The sequence below is a fragment of the Alexandromys fortis genome, unplaced genomic scaffold (assembly GCF_014885135.2).
Source record: "Alexandromys fortis isolate MF-2015 unplaced genomic scaffold, M_Fortis_MF-2015_v1.1 scaffold_33, whole genome shotgun sequence".
Lineage (NCBI taxonomy): Eukaryota > Metazoa > Chordata > Mammalia > Rodentia > Cricetidae > Alexandromys > Alexandromys fortis.
The window spans coordinates 2,728,496-2,747,784 of NW_026067917.1; the positions used below are offsets into that span (position 1 = coordinate 2,728,496).

At 42.7% G+C, this 19,289-nt stretch overlaps 1 protein-coding gene across 1 annotated transcript in view; it reads right to left on the reverse strand.

Moving 5' to 3' along the window:
- Positions 1–9,200: 9,200 nt before the first annotated feature.
- Tnfaip6 (TNF alpha induced protein 6) overlaps positions 9,201–19,289 on the reverse strand; it is a 16,681-nt gene continuing 6,592 nt past the window's right edge. Inside the window, exons 3-6 of the mRNA XM_050140011.1 lie at positions 18,812–18,973; positions 16,605–16,833; positions 13,845–13,885; positions 9,201–9,892 (exon numbers count right to left, since the gene is read on the reverse strand). Coding sequence (XP_049995968.1) covers positions 9,729–9,892; positions 13,845–13,885; positions 16,605–16,833; positions 18,812–18,973 — 596 coding nt within the window. The 3' untranslated portion in view covers positions 9,201–9,728. The remainder of the gene's footprint in view (positions 9,893–13,844; positions 13,886–16,604; positions 16,834–18,811; positions 18,974–19,289) is intronic.

Genomic DNA, 19,289 nt, shown 5'->3' on the forward strand with positions numbered 1-19,289 from the left:
GGTGCCCCTCCGCTTCCTCTTTTTTTTTTTTTTTTTTTTTTTTTCCGAAACAGGGTTTCTCTGTGGTTTTGGAGCCTGTCCTGGAACTAGCTCTTGTAGACCAGGCTGGTCTCAAACTCAGAGATTTGCCTGACTCTGCCTCTGGGATTAAAGGCATGAGTCCCCACTACCTGACTAGCTTCAAGCTTTAATACTATAGAATTTATGCAAATAACATTAAAGAACTTGAGCTTGGCAAAGTGTACCCCAGCAGGATATTAAATTAGATAGATATGCAGAATGCCAATAATGCAGGATATAAGAGTTCAAGACATCTTTGGCATTAGTAATGAATCAATGGCATTAAAATTGCTTCTGCCATTCCCAGTCAATATACTGTGCTCTTATCCAACAGTACTCCCTGAGGTAAATAAATCCTTTACTGAGGATACTTAAGGAAACTGTGGGCAAATAGCACGCTTGACTAGCATGCTCAAAGCCTTGAGTTCAGTACCCAATATTACTTTTTTGTTTTGTTTTGTTTTTGTTTTTCGAGACAGGGTTTCTCTGTGGCTTTGGAGCCTGTCCTGGAACTAGCTCTGTAGACCAGGCTGGTCTCGAACTCGTAGAGATCTGCCTGCCTCTGCCTCCCGAGTGCTGGGATTAAAGGCGTGCGCCACCACCACCGGCCCCAATATTACTTTTCAAGCAAGTGGTGCAGTCCTGTACTTCCAACACGTGGAAAGCCAAGCAGGAAGGTCAAGAGTTGAAGGTTATGCTTGGCTGCAAAGTAAGCCTGAGGCTACCTTGGGCTATTGGAGATGCCAGCTCAACAAAACCAAAACCATTCATGTGGAGATTAAGGGCACTAGAGAAGGTTTAGCAAAATAATCACACCACTTTACCTAGAAATCAACCACAGAAGGAAATGAATACGAGCTCCAAACCCTGTCTCTTTATGGAATCTTTAACCACTTACTAAAAGTTATATGAGAATTTGAAGGATCAGAGTCTCCTGTGATGTGAATGATAAAAACCCAGAGACAGATACTGGGCTTCAAACTGAAGATCAGAAAAGCAAAATAGGCAGGGCGACAGTGGCACACATCTAAAATCCCAGCGCTCGGGAGGCAGAGGCAGGTGGATCTCTGTGAGTTCAGACCAGTCTGTGGTCTACAGAGTGAGTTCCAGGACAGGCTCCAAAGCTACACAGAGAAAACAAAACCCTAAAAAAAAGTAAAAAAATGAAAAAGAAAGAAAGAAGAGTGAAAGAAAGAAAGAAAGAAAGAAAGAAAGAAAGAAAGAAAGAGAGAGAGAGAGAAAGAAAGAAAGAAAGAAAAGAAAACAGCCAAGTCACTAGAGAAGTCTTACCTCTACCAAACCTGGGCAACTGCCTACTAAGCCCTGAGCTTCTGTCTCCTCCCATCTTATATTCCCCTTTAGTGCCGGAATTAAAGGTTTGTGACTCCCCTACTTGGGTTAGAGGTGTGAGCCACCACCACCTGCTTCTGTTTCTGCATTGATCTTGTGTAGCCCAGGGTGGCCTTGAACTCACAGAGATCCACCTGTTTCTGCCTCCCAAGTAGCGCCACTACTGCCCAGCAAAGTAAGTCACTTTTACCCATATTTCCAATGTGAGAAATTACCATATTGGAGCTGGAATGCTCCTGGGATCTTCTAATAGGGTTGTCAAGAGAGTGACGCTATCTCTCCTTAAGCAGCATATGCTGTAAAAATTCTGCTGCACCTTGTGACAGGATGAAGGCTCTTGCCTTGGCTTCTCCTCTATCTAGAATTTGCTCTGTTGCCCATTCCTTGCTGTCATTTACACATAAACTCTATACCAGCGGTGAAGTCATATACTGGTTGCAGCCTCTGTAGCAATAAGCATGAATGACAATGTCTGTGTTGCTGCTGCTGCTGCTTGCTGCATTTGGCTAGGCATAAAATGACCCGTCAGTGCCAGGGCCCACAGCTCCTCTGCTTGCTACTTTCATGATTAGAACCACAGGCAGAGCATACTGTCGTGTAGAACTTAAGACTTAACTCCTTCTGGATCAGTGCTCTTTCCCTAACATCATTTTGCCTTGAGAATCTAGAATGTCACATTTTAGTGTCCAGCTAGTAATAAGACATAGGACCAAAGGCCCAACCAACTAAGGGGAGTGTCATTCTTTGCATAATTCCTTCTCAGAAGAAAGAAATGAAAGATGCGGCCATCTTATACAAGCATTGCTGAAAAACAGCAAAAGCAGTTCTAAAATAGACTTACTGTCCAATAAGATGTGGCTAATGGAAGCAAGAATATAAAGCTACAGCAGCCGAGTACCCACCTGTACATAAGACTACATACATCTTTAGAGTTGGGGATGTAGCTCAGCTGATAGCTTACCTAGAGTACAAGAAATACTGGGTACCATTCCCAGCACTGCAGAAAACCAGGCGTGGTGGTGATCACTTGTAATCCCAGCACTTGGGAGGTGGAGAGAGAAGTCAGGAACTCAAGGTCCCTCCTTGGCCATTTAGAAAGTTTGAGGTAGCTTGAAATTCTATCTCATACAAGCAAACAACACAGTGGTGGTGGTGGCAGTATCAAATATTGTCCCCGACCCTGCTGTACTAGCTGAGCACGGGATCTGTCTGCCAGCTATCTTTGGTTGATAGTTTCTGCAGTGTTTGTCAGAGACTGAGCCCATAGCTGGGTAGCATAGCTCCTCTGCTTCAGCTCCTTGCATTTGAAGGTGGATTAACTTTGTATTTGAATGTGAACTGACTCTGAATTTTACTTCATCATGTTCTCTACTTTCTCCACTGAAATGAACTCTCTAATTACTGAGGATGGGCCAGGAAGTTCTGTGACTCTCCAGAGACAGGAATGTCTCCTTTAGGAAGTTTGGCACCAGACTCTCTGTTCTGGCCAGCCTGGCCTTGCTGGTCTCCCTCCAACACAGAGTTCAGTTCCCTCTGCTCCAGTCTTTCTGGATGACCTCTGAGGACTGTCTTTCTTGCTTCTCCAGCTCCATGTCCTTCTGCTTCAGCTTACTCAGCGCTTTGAGCTCTCCTAAGCATGGCCTTCTCAAGACACGCTCTTCTGCAAAAAGGGGTTCTCAAGAGTTTCTTCGGGGCTGGAGAGATGACTCAGTAGTTAAGAGCACTTGTTACTCTTGCAGAGGATCCGGGTTCAATTCCCAGCACCCACATGGTGGCTCACAACCGTCCATGACTCCAGTTCCGGGACCAGGCATGCATGTGGCTTACAGATATACATGTAGCAAAACATTCGCACACACAAAATAAATAAATCTAAAAAAACTTTAGGGAAAGAATTTCTTCAGCTGAGGTGGATGATAAGTCTTCAAATTAATTTCATTGTCATAATGACATCTAATTAATATTCTAGATGGACTGAACCTCCAAGCTTCCTATTTTGCTTGCCTTTGAGGGAGATATTGGCTGGCTTCAGATTCCCATGAAGTATGGTGTGATCAACGTCTTTTGTCTGTAAGGTTCTTTTAGCACCAGTGTCTGATGTGGGAGTCCCCACTGTGTGCTGTGTTCACCATTAATGAATAAAGACACTGCCTTGGCCTGTTGAAAGGGCAGAACTTAGGTAGGCAGAGAAGACGGAACTCAATGCCAGGAGGAAGAAGGCAGAGTCAGAGATACAGCATGATCCAACACCAGAGAGAGACATGCTGAAACGACCTCGTGGTGATAGATTAATAGAGATAGGTTAAATTAAGATGTAAGAGTTAACCAATAAGAAGCTATAGCTAATGGGCCAAACAGTGTTTTAATTAATATAGTTTCTGTGTGGTTATTTCGGTTTTGGGTGGCCGGAACGAACAAGCAGCCCTCTCCTGTAACAAGTGTCAAAAGAGTAATATAGTTGTGTTAATGAGATCAAGTGATGGTTTGAGAGAGAATAGCTCCATAGGCTCATATATTCGAATGCTTGGTCCCCAGTTGGTAGAACTGTTTGGAAAGAATTAGGAGGGTCAAGAACTTTCCAGACTGCTCTCTTGACATCTGTCTGCCTTGGTATCTTTGGCAGCAGTTATAAGAATCCCTGGTGACCCTGGAACTTCCCACAGCCTTTGCCTGGAGTCAGCAGGGCAGGCCACCTGCAGTACAAGTTAAGGAAGCTGCAGCAGCGTTCGAGAGGTTTCAGAAGTTGTCTAAGACTCTGAGGAACCAGTCCAATGTGGGATGTAGGTGCTACTGGAGCTCCCAAAATATTAGGACTATAGGTGCCACCTCACTGAACTTGCATCTATGTATCTACTATCTATCTATCTATCTATCTATCTATCTATCTATCTATCTATCTATCATCTATCTACTGCCTGCCTATCTATCTATCTATCTATCTATCTATCTATCTATCTATCTATCTATCTATCTATCTATCTGCTCCTAGCTACTCTGCTTGCATTACTACTGTTGATAGATGTTTTACTCTCTTGGCTCTTTAGCCTTTTGACTTTCCTTGGGGAGGGGGAGCACCACCCAGCTCCCTAATAAATACACAGAGGCTTATTATTGCTTATAAATATTATTACTTATAAATCCTTGCCTTAACTTGGCTTGTTTCCAGCCAGTTTTTCTTAACTTAAATGATCCCATCTACCTTTCGCCTCTGGGCTTTTTCCTTTTCTTACTTCTGTATGTCTTACTTTCACCCTTACTCTGTGACTGGCTGACTAGGTGGCTGGCCCCTAGCAGCCTCTCTCCTTGCTCTTGTTCCTTCTTCCTTCTCCCAGATTTCTCCCATTTATTCTCTCTGCCTGCCAGCCCCACCTATCCTTGCTCCTGTCCCACTATCGGCCATTCAGCTCTTTATTAGCCCACTAGGTGTTTTAGACAGGCAAAGAATCACAGCCTCGCAGAGTTAAACAAATGCACCATCATCAAAAGCAATGCATCTTCACAGCATTAAAACAAATGTTCCACAGCATAGACAAAAATAATACTGCTTAAAATTATATTCTACAACAAGTACTATTCCATGTTGCCTGCATAATGGTCCGTATTCAATGTTTTCCTTTTCAGTTTATTGTGCTGTGTCTGTCTTCTGAGTGGACCAGACTGATAGATATAAAACATGCACGCTTCAGTCCTCAGTGTTCAGAATATGAATTGTGATTGCTTATATTAACCCAGACTTTCATTGTCAAGCTGTGCTGATTTTTAAGCTGATTACTTATTTTGGGCACGGGAATAGTGCTAATTCTTTGCTCCATTTCATTGTCCCTCTGCATGTCAGCCTTTATGGAGACTGTGTGGGTGCAGCCATGCAAGAGAGCCACTGTTTTTAATGAAGCTTTCACTGTAGTGAGGGAGAGAAAGGAAGGGAAATGCATTGAACGACGAATGGGGATCAGTTCTAGGGTTAAAGAAAATAGGGGATATACACTTTTGCAGAGAGAGGGTTGAAATAAAATACCCAGAAAGACCTCTATGGGACTTGTGATGGAAAGCCAGTGGAGACTGAAGTAATCTGGGGACTAGTCATTTCAAGAGAATTGCAGCAGAGCCGGTGAGTGACAAGCACACCCTTTGGGAGCCTTTTCCGCTCCATTGGAAGAGCGCCCGCGTGTTACTTCAGATCACGGAAATAGTCATGATTCATGGTCTCTCTCTTCCACTCTCTCCCGACTTGTTTTACTTGTTTTGTAGGCTTTTGATTAACTTTGCTTTCTCAGCCCCATGCTACATAAATAGTTTATAATCTATGACTTTCCTGTTAATTATTCTCGCCCATACCCCTTCTCTTCCCCCGTCCTCCCTTCCCCACTGTGTTTAACCCTCCCCATGCCATTATTCTTTCCCCTTTGATACCAGTGTCATTCCATACTCCTTTAGAGTACCAACATTCCATACCCCTTCCCTTGAAGACCCCCTACCGCTGCCCATTGACCTTTTCTAGTGTCCTGCCTTCTGTGGGTATTTCAATTTAAATACCCATACCCAGAGATAGAAAGCTAATATCCACATGTAAGAGAGAACTTGTGGAATCTGTCTTTCTGGGTTTGGGTTACTTCACTTACGGAGATTGTATCCGACACCATACATTTACTAGTGAATTTAATAATTTTATTTTTCTCCCCCCCCCAAGTTGTTACTCTTAAAGACTTTTTTTTAGTTTTTTTTTTAATATTTATTTATTTATTTATTTGTTATGTATACAATATTCTGTCTGTGTGTATGTCTGCAGGCCAGAAGAGGGCACCAGACCTCATTACAGATGGTTGTGAGCCACCATGTGGTTGCCGGGAATTGAACTCAGGACCTTTGGAAGAGCAAGCAATGCTCTTAACCACTGAGCCATCTCTCCAGCCCTTAAAGACTTATTTTTGACTAGACTTAGACATAGAAATAGAAGCTCTCACAAGGACAACCTACGTCTCTTGACAATTTGTTCCTGGTGTTTTTCTTTGGCTCCCTTCATTTCCTTGGCCACAAGTTTAGCAAATTCTGCGGCCACGTCCTAACTTTTCTTGGATCTTTGTTTCTCCAGAGCAATACATGGGCATTTGTGTGGCAGGATACGTTGGGTAACAAGATACTGAATCTTTGTGGGTTTGGTCCTGAGCTTCTTACCTTCTTTGTTTAAGGGCTTCCTGACAACATGCTGTTGGACATCATCTTTAGGGAGATGAAGAAGTTTTCAGATTCTGCTAGCCCTTTGGAGACCCTTTCCTTTTTACAATAACCAGGTTCCAAACACTCTTGATTGGAGCCACACCCTCCAATACCCTTGCCACTTCTCTCTCTTCATCTATAATAAGAAACTCTACTCGACAGCACCTTGCTTCATGGGAAGACCTTGTTTATGTTCCCACCCCTGATTCGGATCCCATTACCTTTCACTCCTCAGCCAGAGCATCAGTAGCTACTCCTATGGTCATGTTCCTCTGAGGAGACTTCTGACTTCATCTTTACACAACCAGTTGCCTAGGAGGTATCACAAGAAGAGCTTTTCCTTGCAGCTAAATCTAATCTCCTCTCTGTCTCTGTCCCCACCCCTTCTCTGGGACAGGATCTCACTATGTAGTCCTAGATGCCCTAGACCAGACTAGCCTCAAAGTCACAGAGATCCCTTGCCTCTCTGCCCATAGGGTGCTTGGATTAAAGGAATACACAGCCACACTTTAAAACTTAATAGGTTTATTTAGTTTATTTTGTGTGTATGTGTGTTGCTCACATGTATATTTATGTATCATGTATATCTTGGACTGGACTGATGGCTACTTATGAAACACCATATGGGTGTTGGGAATCAAACCTGGGACCTCTTAACCACTGAGCAATTCTCCACAGCCCTCTTTAAATTTTTTTTTTTTTTAAATTTGGGCCTGGAGAGATAGTTCAGTGGTTCAGAGCACTGATTGGTCATCCAGAGGACCTGGGCTCAATTCCCAGCACCCACACGACAGCTCACAACTGTCTGTAGCTCCACTTACAGGGAATCTAACACTCTTACATCTTTTCAGGCAAAATACCAATGCACATAAAATAAAAATAAATAAATTATTGAAAAAAAGAAAAAATTTTAAATTTATTTTGTGTGTATGAGAGTTTTGCTCCCATGTTTGCCTGTATATCGTGTGCAACCTCCAACGAGAGTTATGGTTTCTTTCTTTTTTCTTTTCTTTTTGTTTTATTGAGACAGGATTTCTATGTGTATCCCTGGCTGTCCTGGAACTAGCTCTGTAGACCAGACTGGCCTTGAACTCAGAGATCTGCCTGCCTGTGTCTCCCAATTGCTGTAATTAAAGACGTGTACCACCATGCCCAGCTTCTGCTTTTTAAAAATGTGTTCTTTGTTTTCATCCCTGCAGATGCCTGTGTACCATGTGTGTGCCTGGTGCCCTCAGAGGCCAGCAGAGGACAACAGACCAACCCTCTGTCCTCTGGAAAAGCAGCTAGATGTTCCTCTTCCCTTCCTAAATTCATTCCTTCCTTCCTTCCTTCCTTCCTTCCTTCCTTCCTTCCTTCCTTCTTTCTTTCTTTCTTTCTTTCTTTCTTTCTTTCTTGTTTTTTGAGACAAGGTTTCTCTGTGTAGCTTTGGAGCCTGTTCTGGTACTTGATCTGCAGACCAGACTGGTCTCGAACTCACATAGATCTGCCTGCCTCTACCTCTCAAGTGCTGGGATCAAAGGCGTGCCCACCACTGCCTGGCTGCAGCCAGTGTTCTTAACCATTTAACCTTATTTCCAGCTCCTAATCACTTTTTAAAATATTTAAATCCCAGCACTCGGGAGACAGAAACAGGCAGATCTCTGTGAGTTCAGGGCCAGCCTGGCCTACAAGATCTAGTTCCAAGACAGGCTCCAAAGTTACAGAGAAATCTGGTCTTGAAAGCAAAAACAATCAAAAATGAATGAATTAATTATTGTTGGGCCTGGAGAACTCTTAGCTGTTAAGAGTCTGGAACCGGAGTTACAGTGTGGTTATGAGGCTTCTAACATAGATGGTACTCATCTCTTAAGGACATGCTCATCGTGTCAATGAAATTCACAGGAAGCTGCTGCTTGGCTTGAGCTCCAGCACTAGGCCCGACAGAACAGCCCAATGAGTCACCCAGGCTGACGGCATTGTTCATCTGACCCTGCAAGGAATCCAGAGAGAGAGCTAAAACCCAGACTACACTGTTGTCTTTCAAAAATGAAAAGTTTTGGAACTAGAGATGTGGCTCAGTGGTTAACAACACTTGTTTCCAAAGGACCTGTGTTCCCGTCCCAGAACCCACATGGCAGCTCACAGTTGTTTGTAAAGCTAGTTCCAGGGGATCTGATATCTCTTGGATCTTCTGACTTTCATAGGCTCCTGCATATTCATGGTGTGTGCGAGTATACACACACACACACACACACACACACACACACACACACAGATACACACACACACAACTCAACAAATAAACTTTAAAAAAATATTCCATTTTAATTAGCTTCTGTTTCGTATTTCTTCTTTAAAGAAAACTTTATTTTATTATTTTGTATACTGTGTTCTGCCTGCATGTATGAAAGTATGCCAGAAGAGGGAGCCAGATCTCATTACAGATGGTTGTGAGCCACCATGTGGTTGCTGGGAGTTGAACTCAGGACCTCTGCAAGAGCAGCCAGTGCTCTTAACCTCTGAGCCATGTCTCCAGCCCTGTTTCGTATTTCTTTATTTAGGCCCAAGTGCCCATAAAATTAAAGACCTGCAAGATATTTATCTCCAAGGGTATTTATTACAGCAATATTTATGAAAACAACCTAAAATCCAAATATAGATTTGACTTAAATAAAGCAGGAAATAATCATACCAGGGGATATTTACAGCTACTCAATGTCCCATTTTATAGAAAACGCAGCGATCTTGGGAATTGCTCGAGTTATAAATGTTAACGTTAAAAATACCTGGTTTTAAAACAATACATAATGCAGAATGCCAAAATTAAAAAAATACATATAGTTACATATATACATATACTACAAGTAGAAAAACAAATGAATGACAATTACTGAAAAATCTTAACACTAGTTACTTCTATGTAGTAGAATTACGAGATTTTTTTTTCTTTACTCATTTGAAGTTTTCTGCGTTTTTTCCCATTTTTCCCACAATTACACATTGCTTTCACATTTGGAAAAGTAATAAATACATGTTAATAATAAAAACAATACAAAAGTGAGAACAAAGGAAGTCAAAGACCGCAAACATAAATACTGTATGTTTTGAACATCTTTTAAAAAAATTTATAGATGGCTAAATCGTCCAGCTAAGAATTTTTTATTCCCAGTAGTACTTGTGTTTTTGGCTTGGCTGGATTTGGATGCAGGATCCACTGTGACATATTTAATCTGGAAACCTCCAGCTGTGACGGAGGCGTCACTCAGAAACTTCAAGGTCATGACGTTGCCTGTGGGGGGGAGGGGGGAGGCACAGGTTAGAACAAAAAGATGACTCCAGTTTGTTTTGTCTGACAGTTCAATGACATATCATCTCACAGAAGAATACAGAAGATGGGAATAAGACAGAGTCCAGAAGTAGAGTCTCAAGTTTTATAGTCCGTCTTTGTCTCTCCCAGTAGAGTCAGTGAGGGTTTCTCTGTGTAGCTCTGGCTACCTTGAAACTGGCTCTATAGACCGCACTGGCCTCAAAAACCAGAGATCTGCCTCCCTCTGCCTCCTGAATGCTAGGATCAAAGGCCTAGACACCAATGCTGGGTAAGGGATCTTTATATTTAACTCTGAGCCTCTAATCTCATGTGAGAAATGTCTCTTCTATTTCAGAAGATTCTCCAGGGCTCAGTGCTCCTGAACTATTCCACCCCTCAAATAAAATAAATGAAATAAAATAAATAAATAAATAAAATTTTAAAGTAGGGTGCTTGCCTAGCACGTTGAGACTCTAGATAGGATCCCTAGCACCACAAGGGGGAAAAAAATCTCCACAGAATTATTAGAACATAACAGTAGTTCAAGCTCATGAGGTGTGGATGGGCTGTTTACTAACAAACTGGTGGGCAGCAATCAGCCTTGCATTATTAAGAAGCAAACTTAGGGCCAAGTGTGGTGACACATGCTTCTTCCAGATGGAAGTCTGTGAGTTCAAGGCTTAGCCTTGTCTATATGGTGATTTCCAGGCCAGAAAGGTCTACATGGTGAGAAATAGTCTGTCTCAAAAAGTAAAATCAATCAATCAATCAACTAATTAATAGAAAAAAAAAGCAAACCAAGAAATAAACCTAGATGTCTGCTTCTTAGAGTGAACTCAAAATTTACCTTAACATGTGGACCAGAAAACGCCCAAATAACATATGGGAATATTTCAGGGGGAAAGATTTAATAAAACATTTATTACTATTATTATTACGTATATGGGTGTGTTATTGGTGCTTATATGTGTGAGAGCTTGCCACAGGGTGCACATGAAGTCAGAGGACAACTTTGTGGAGGTTTCTTTCTCCCACTTTTACCTGCTGAGCCATCTTTAAAAATTTTTATTTTAGTTTTGTATTTACTTGTGTTGTTTTATATGCATGCGTGTTTGTCTGCGTGTATGTATGTGTGGGCATTACATGAATGCCTAGTACACTCCAAGGAAGAGTCAGAAGAGGGCATCAGAGCCTCTGGAACTGGAGCCACAGATGTTTGTAAGCCACCACGTGAGTGCTGGGCTCTGAACCTGGGACCTCTGCAAGAACAAATGATCTTAACCTTTCAGCCATCTTGGTAGCCCAGGAAGCCTTTCTTAACTTCAATTCTCAATCCATCTTCCAATTAAAGTCTAGGGGGCTGGAGAGATGACTCAGTGATTAAGAGCACCGACTGCTCTTCCAGAGAACCAGAGTTCAGTTCCCAGCATCCACACAGCAGCTCACAACTGTCTGTCACTCCAGTTCCAGTGGACCTGACACCCTCACACAGGCACGTGAGCACACCTACAAAACAAGTCTGTATATTACATGTCCTTACAGACATGACCCTGAGTCAGAGAGACCATGTGACCTTTGCCAAAGCCACAGAGCAAATGTCATATAGCCGAGGCTAGCTCAAGCCCAAGCAGCCTGCCTTCCGGGTTCATTTTCCAGTTGTCACGCTGTATTTTTCTGACACTGGAAGATTTATCTGAAGATGCATATTTTGGCACTGTAGAAGAAGCCCTGGTTAGCTGGGTCTGGCTCGGACTGTGTGGACTGAGACAGGAGGGTCAGGATTTTGGCTAGAGACTAGTTTCAGCTGGAATTCAAGGTCAGTCTGGCTTGGAACCCTATCTCAAAATTACTAGGTGGTAGAGGAAGCCAAAGAGGAAGTAAAAACAAGAGAAAATAGTACCTCTAATATACAAAGATAAATCATGTAACCAAAGTATAAATGATTTAATAAAGGACTGCTAGGGGCTGGAGAGATGGCTCAGTGGTTAAGAGCACTGACTGCTCTTCCAGAGGACCTGAGTTCAATTCCTAGCATCCACATGGCAGCTCACAACTGTCAAAGATCCAGTTGCAGGGGATCTGACACCTTCACACCAATGCACATAAAATAAAGTTAAATAAACCGTAAATATATATATATATATATATTTAAAAAAAAAGACTGCTAGACTTAAAGCGATCTAAAAATAGGCTGGTTTGCTAGTCCTCCATGTAAATTACCTGTTTGGGGCTAAGCAAGGAATTAGTCAGATTTCAGACTCTTCCCACTAATGTTTTTTGTTCTTTCTGAGACAGAATCTCGCTAGCCCTGAGACTTTTTATGTAGCCCAGGTTAGCCTCAAATTCCTGGGTGATCCTCCTGCTTCTGCTTCCACACCCAGCTCTGCTGGTGGTTTATTTTAAGGAGAATTTTTATGCCCCAACTCCCTTGTAAAGCTCTAAAGCTAACCTTGTTCCAATTTTCTGCTAACATAAACTATGTCCTTGAGATAAGAGAAGTAAGAGGTTTATAGTGGGTTTCCCTTCTTGGGAAGATCGTAGCAATGACAAATTAATAAGGTTTAAACAGTAATCATCCAAGGATAGAGCAGAGAGCTTCACAGCTAGTAAAAACGACGCCCCAGAACCCAGAGTGCTTGCAAGGCAGGGCGTGGGAGGCAGTTAAAAAGGACTTAGTCGGCCTGCCAGTCTCTGGAGCAACTCTGCTCTTAGGTGGGAAGCCTTGTGATAATTTTACGGCTTGGCGAGAAAACAGAACCTATCCGAATGCCAAGTCCTGGCGCTGGAAAGAAAAAGAAAACAGGGACTTCCAAGAAAACAAAGGTTTTAGCTAAAAATAAAAGTTGCTAAAAGCGGTTTAGGGTAACTTAAAGAGTAGTATGGCCGGGCTGGAGAGATGGCTCAGAGGTTAAGAGCACTGGCTACTCTTCCAGTGGTCCTGAGTTCAATTCCCAGCAACCACATGGTGGCTCACAACCATCTGTAATGAGATCCGGTGCCCTCTTCCTGACTGTAGGCATAAGCAGACAGAATACTATATACATAATAAATAAATAAAATGTTAAGAGTAGTATGGCCTATTGTGATGTATGTTACTACGAGGGCATTTTGGAAGGGCATGACTTCTTAGAACATAACCAAACGAAATAACTCGGGGGAGGGTGTGTGTGACTTAGCAAGCGTCGCCTATAAAATCTAGCCTTTTGAGATTGACTACATAAATTAGCATACTAAAACTTTCCAATAAACTTGCCACTAAAACTTGCCAATAAAGAAATCTTCTTATCACTGTCTAGCCCAGCACTTCCTTTTTCTTATGCCATGGCTGCTGAAAGTATCACAAGCAACTGGAAGGAACGTCGTACTGAGATGGAAATGTTATATGAACGATGGGTCATTTACTATGATGGGTGCTGTGTTTAACTCCCCGATAGTCCACTTCCGTCTTTTCTCAGTGACTATTTCCAGCTAGCATTATTACCGTTATTGTTGTTGACGGGGCTGGGAATAAAACCTAGGGCGTGGGCAAAATGAGCACAGTGCCAGTCCCTACTCGTTCATATCCACTCCAAACCCCTGGGGATGCCGGCAGCAGTTTGTAGGGACTTGTGGATTAAGGCTGATGCCTGCCAATGAGAGCTGTCCATCCACACACCGATTTGATCACAGACTTGAGCAAAGCCGTAAGAATCAAAACTGACGTTGTCACAGGCTAACGAACCGCCTCTAGTCTTAGTTCTCTCTGGTTTAAAGGGCGATGGTGGCACAAGCCTTTAATCCCAGCACTCGGGAGGCAGAGGCAGGCGGATCTCTGTGAGTTCGAGACCAGCCTGGTCTACAAGAGCTAGTTCCAGGACAAAAAAGGATGAGTGATAATGACTTGGAGGGCATTATGAAAAGGCAAAATAACATTTTGCTGCAATTTGGGTCTTACCTGTGCTGATGATGTCTCCTGGAAGTTCATTGCCACAGTATCTGAAAGAGAATTTTTAGGGAAGAGAAGTCACACACAAAAGAAGCAACACAACCGTTGATGTGGCTCTTATTTATGACAAAATACTCCTATGCAGACAAGGCAGGACTGGCCTAGAACTCACAGGGGACATGTATAATTGAAATAAATAATAACCCTTATAGAAAAACCTGAAAATAGGACTATCTCATTTTATTTAGGTCTGTAGTTGATTTTAGAATTAAAACATCTTCTAGTTCCAGGCTCAGGGGATGCTTTATGTGTGACTGTGTATGTGCTCATATTCACGCTGGGGTACCAAGGATCAAATCCAGGGCTTCATGAATACTAGGAATACTTAAAAAAAGCAAACTTGGTTGCATTTCCTAGTCCAAAAAGTCCTCATCTCTCAGTCTCCTGTGTTGTTTGTCATAAATACTTTCAGTCAAAAATCTCCATAGTTTATGCAAGAAATTCCCAATTTTTAATTGTGTTTGTTTGTTTGTTTGTTTGTTTGTTTTCAAGACAGGGTTTCTCTGTAGCTTTGGAGCCTGTACTGGAACTAGCTCTTGGAGACCAGGCTGGCCTCTAACTCACAGAGATCCGCCTGCTTCTGCCTCCCAAGTGCTGTTTTTAAGTTGCAAATTTCAACATAAAATAAAAACCGATTTTGCCCAAGCTGAGTGTGTCGGTGCACACCTGCAACCCCAATCGACAGGAGGACTGAGGGTTTGGGGTGGCCTGGACTTAACACAGTAAACTCCTGGTCAGACCCCACCTTAGACAAAGGGAAACACTGAGCCTGCCATTTTAAATTGTCCCCTCTTCCAGGTTCTTCTACTAAATTCGTGTCATGTATGGTAGAAATTTGGCAAATGATAATCCACTGATAAACAACATTACAAGTTATTAAATGGAACCTGTATTATAAAATACCTAATTATTTACCTCAGTTTATTTTTATTTATTTATTTAGTTTTTCAAGACAGGGTTTCTCTGTGGCTTTGGAGCCTGTCCTGGAACTTGCTCTTGTAGACCAGGCTGGTCTCGAACTCACAGAGATCCACCTGCCTCTGCCTCCCGAGTGCTGGGATTAAAGGTGTGCGCCACCACCGCCCGGCATTTACTTCAGTTTAGAAATGTTTAGTAAGGCACTCAAAATTTAAACTATATGAATATGTTGGATCATGTGTAAGATCCTAAATTAACCTGTAAACCCATCTGCCAAGAACAAGGTAACTTCCTGGAATGCTGGGAGTTGTAGTTGTAAACTCTAAAGTCCCAAGGACCAGGTAGCTAACTTCCTGGGGTGCTGGGAGTTGTAGTTCTTGGAAAATAACAACAAAGCTTCAAGGGGAAGTATGGAGGCCTCTGAGTTTTGCCCATAAGAGCCCCGACAACAGGTGTCTAGAGGCCGCTCAACTGGGGTATTTCCAGGCGTGGTCCTGACCAAAGTACATCTTGGTCAGTATTTAATATTTTAATAAAGCTTGTTTCAAACTTGGCGCAAAATGCTGGAACTGAATTTTCACCAGCGAATCTCAGGATTAACCCAGAGTTTCTTGGATCACACTCGTAATCCCAACACTCAAGAGTCGGAGGCAGGAAGATTTCCAAGAATTCATCTGTCAGACAAGAAATCTGGATCATCTTCTAGGTCAAAATCCCAGACCTGAGTTCAAGTCCCAGCAACCACATGGTGTCTCACAGCCATCTATAATGAGATCTGGTGCCCTCTTCTGGCATGCAAGCATACATGGAAGGAATGTTGAATACATAATAAATAAATAAATAAAATCTTAAAAAAAAACCCAGACCCTCAGATGAATACACCAATCATACTGAGTCTACTTACTGTGCCAGTAGCAGATCAACCAGATTATGACCACACCCAGTTGGCCCTGTACAGAGCAAGATCCACCTGCCCAAACTGGGGTGGGAACATGAAAAGACTTGGTCCCAGCATGTTGAAAAATAAAGGAAGATGGCTAGGCTAGGGATTTATTTCAGTTGGTAGAGTGGGCTAGGGATTTATTTCAGTTGGTAGAGTGGTTGCCTTGCATGTCCAAGGTCCTGGGTTCCACCACCCGTATCTAATAAACCAGGCATGGTGTCACACACTTGCAATTTCAATACTTGGGAGGTGGGGGCAGAAAAACCAGGTCCAAAGTCATTTTTCTTTACATAGTGAATTTGAGGCTAGCTTGGGCTACAGAAACTCACTATGTACACAAAAAGAGACTGAGAGGGTGAGAGACTGACTTGAAAGTTTTAACAGTAATTTCATTTCCCATGCCTTTAGTCATGTGAGGTTTTGAATAACTAGACAATGAGGTTTTATAAGTCCACAATCAAAGGCAGCTTCTCTGCTTTTGTAATTAGTGTAGGGACAGCCAACTATGAGAAATCTTTGTTGATAAATTATATAGAAGTTGGCAAGGGTGGGGTGTTGAAGCATGCCTGTCATCCCAGCACTTGGAGGTAGAGGCAGGGGAGCTTAGCAATTCAAGGCCTGTCTGAACTACAAAATGAGATCAAGATCTCCCTTGTGATAAGGAAGAGGAGAAGAAGGTTGGGAAGGAAGAAGAGGAGGAAGAGAGAAAAGAGGAAAAGTGTATTTACTGCTGGAGACAGTAGAAATACTGAGGTATCAACAATACTCAACAACAGGAACAGGAGAGAGAAAACTAAAGAAGCCTCAGACCAACACTGGAAGTTCCCTGGTGGGGAAGCATGACCCACCTTCCTACAAAGCCATGGACATCATCATAGCTGTCATAGATCTCGACGTAGTCAGCCAGGCAGCCTGGATCATCCTCAAGGTCGAAGTGCAGAAAGCTCAGGTGAATGCGCTGACCGTACTTGAGTCGAATGTGCCAGTAGCAGACCTGGTTGTCGTCATACTCATTTGGGAAGCCTGGAGATTTGAAAATTCGCTTTGGGTCTGTAAAGACACCACCACACTCCTTGGCTGCAATAGGAAAAGAAAGTTCACTTAGGCATTATTGATTTTATATTATCCATAGTATATTGTGTATGCTTATAGCTAATAACAATTTCCAAATTTTCTTTAAACTTAAAATTTTTTAGTGTATGTGTGTGTGTGTGTGTGTGTGCGCGCGCGCGCGCGTGTATCTGCTTCCTTTAGGAGTCAGTCTCCTTCTACCATGAGCCACAGCGACAGTTAAACTCAGGTCATTAGGTTTGGTGACAAGGTCCTTTACCCATGGTGCCACCCTGCATGTCTAGTCCCTAAATTTTCTAAAATTTGAACAGGGATTGTAGGAGGAGGCTGCTTGTTGGTCCCCGGCCGCTTAGCCAGGAAATAATCACACAGAAACCATATTAATTAACTCACTGCTTGGCCCATTAGCTCTAGCTTATTATTGGCTAACTCTTACATCTTAATTTAACCCATCTCCATTAATATGTGTATTGCCACGTGGCTGTGGCTCACTGGGTAAAGTTCCCAGCATCTGTCTCTGGCTGTGGCTCCATGACTTCTCTTTGACTCCACCCTTCTTTCTCCCAGCATTCAGTCCAGCCTCCTTGCTCTGCCCCACCCTGCTCTGCTATAGGCTCAAAGCAGTTCTTTATTCATTAACGGTAATCACAGCATACAGAGGGAAATCCTATATCAGTGGACTACTTGTGAATTTTTAAATGTGAAAATAGCAAAAATAGTAACATTTGTGTTTACATTTTTCCGTGCTTTGATTTTTTTTAAGTCATAAAATATAGAGGCCTTTTACATATACTTTGGTGTATTTTGTCAAATACACCTTTATATTACCAACAGTCTCATCAAGATGATGGGGATTTTATCCTGTAGTTGGTAGACTGTGGCTTTAGGAACTCACTTAGACCAACAGATCCTGTATATTCTGTTTGCAAGATCATTATAAAAGTCACTTTAGCTGGGCACTGGTGGCATACACCTTTGATCCCAGAACTCCGGAGGCAGAGGAAGGAGGAACTCTGTGAGTTCAAGGCCAGCCTGATCTACAAGAGCTAGTTGTTTGGACAGGTTCCAAGGCTACAGAGAAATACTATCAAACAAACAAGGTTCTGAGTTCCATTTCCAGCAACCACACGATGGCTCACAACTATCTGTAAAGAGATCTGGTGCCCTCTTCTGGCCTGCAGGCATACGTGCAGGCAGAACATTGTAAACAAGTAAATCTTAAAAAAAAAAAAAACAGGTCAGAGAGTTTGAACTTATTTTTACTCTTTCAAAGTTGTTGGCAACAGGTGTGGCTACAAACAAGAGATCCTGACCTAGGCTGTGGTTATCAAGCGTTTTGAGTAAAGAGGTGAATCGATTCCACCTTGTTAGTCTTGCTCCTTCAGAGGAGTTTGGCAGGAGGCTCCAGAGAGTACCTACCTGCAGGATACTTGGTCTATTTTTTTTTATTTGTTTTTTTTTGAGACAGGATTTCTTTGTAGCTTTGGTGCCTGTCCTGGAACTAGCTCTTCTAGACCAGGCTGGCCTCGAACTCCCAAAGATCTGCCTGCCTCTGCCTCCCAAGTGCTGGGATTAAAGGCGTGCGCCACCACCGCCCCGGCGGTTGGTCTATTTTTTATATCAAGTTAATGAAGACTGTTGCCTTCCCCTCCCCTCTACTTTTATAAGCACACGGAAAATAAATGTGGGTAGTTCAGTATTCATTGAATGTCTCTCTTGATGCTGTATTTCTGTCTCTTATTTCTCTCATATCTCAGTTCCTTTTGTTTAATAATTCTAATCCTCACGCTCCTACCCTAGAATTTCATCAAGGCTGATCCCTGACAGATGATGGCCCAACGTGTGGCTTCCGACAACCACATCCCCTCATTTTTAGGAGGAAAAGCTGTTTACTTTCAGTAATCTCTTGGTAGGTAACTGCTTTGCCGCAGTTGTTTGTGTAACTGCTTTTGCAAATGCAGAATGATTGTTTTAAGGAACAAACCATTCGGGTTGTAGCAATAGGCATCCCATCGCTCACTCCTGTTGAGCCGGATTCCATAATCAATAATACCAGTTTTCCCAAATCCGCAGTTGGGCCCGGGCTTCACGATGGGGTATCCAACTCTACCCTTGGCCATCCATCCAGCAGCACAGACGTGAAATCCTGAAAGAGAGAGAAGTTTATAGACTCACCCCCAAAAAAGTCCCTAACCTGGTAGGAGGAGGTAGTCATTTCCTACCATAATTTTCTCAAGTGGCCAAACCCACCTTGTGTAGAAAGGGAAAACCCCTACAACTGTAGCACTCTGGAGACTGGAGATTTTCAGATCAAGGCCAGACAGACTAGGCTACAGAGTGAGACCAAGCATGGGGTCTTAGCTCTGCAAACACGACACCAAACCAAACCAAGGTTTGAATAAATCATACCTTTTTTTTCCTCTCTCTCTCTCTCTCTCTCTCTCTCTCTCTCTCTCTCCCTC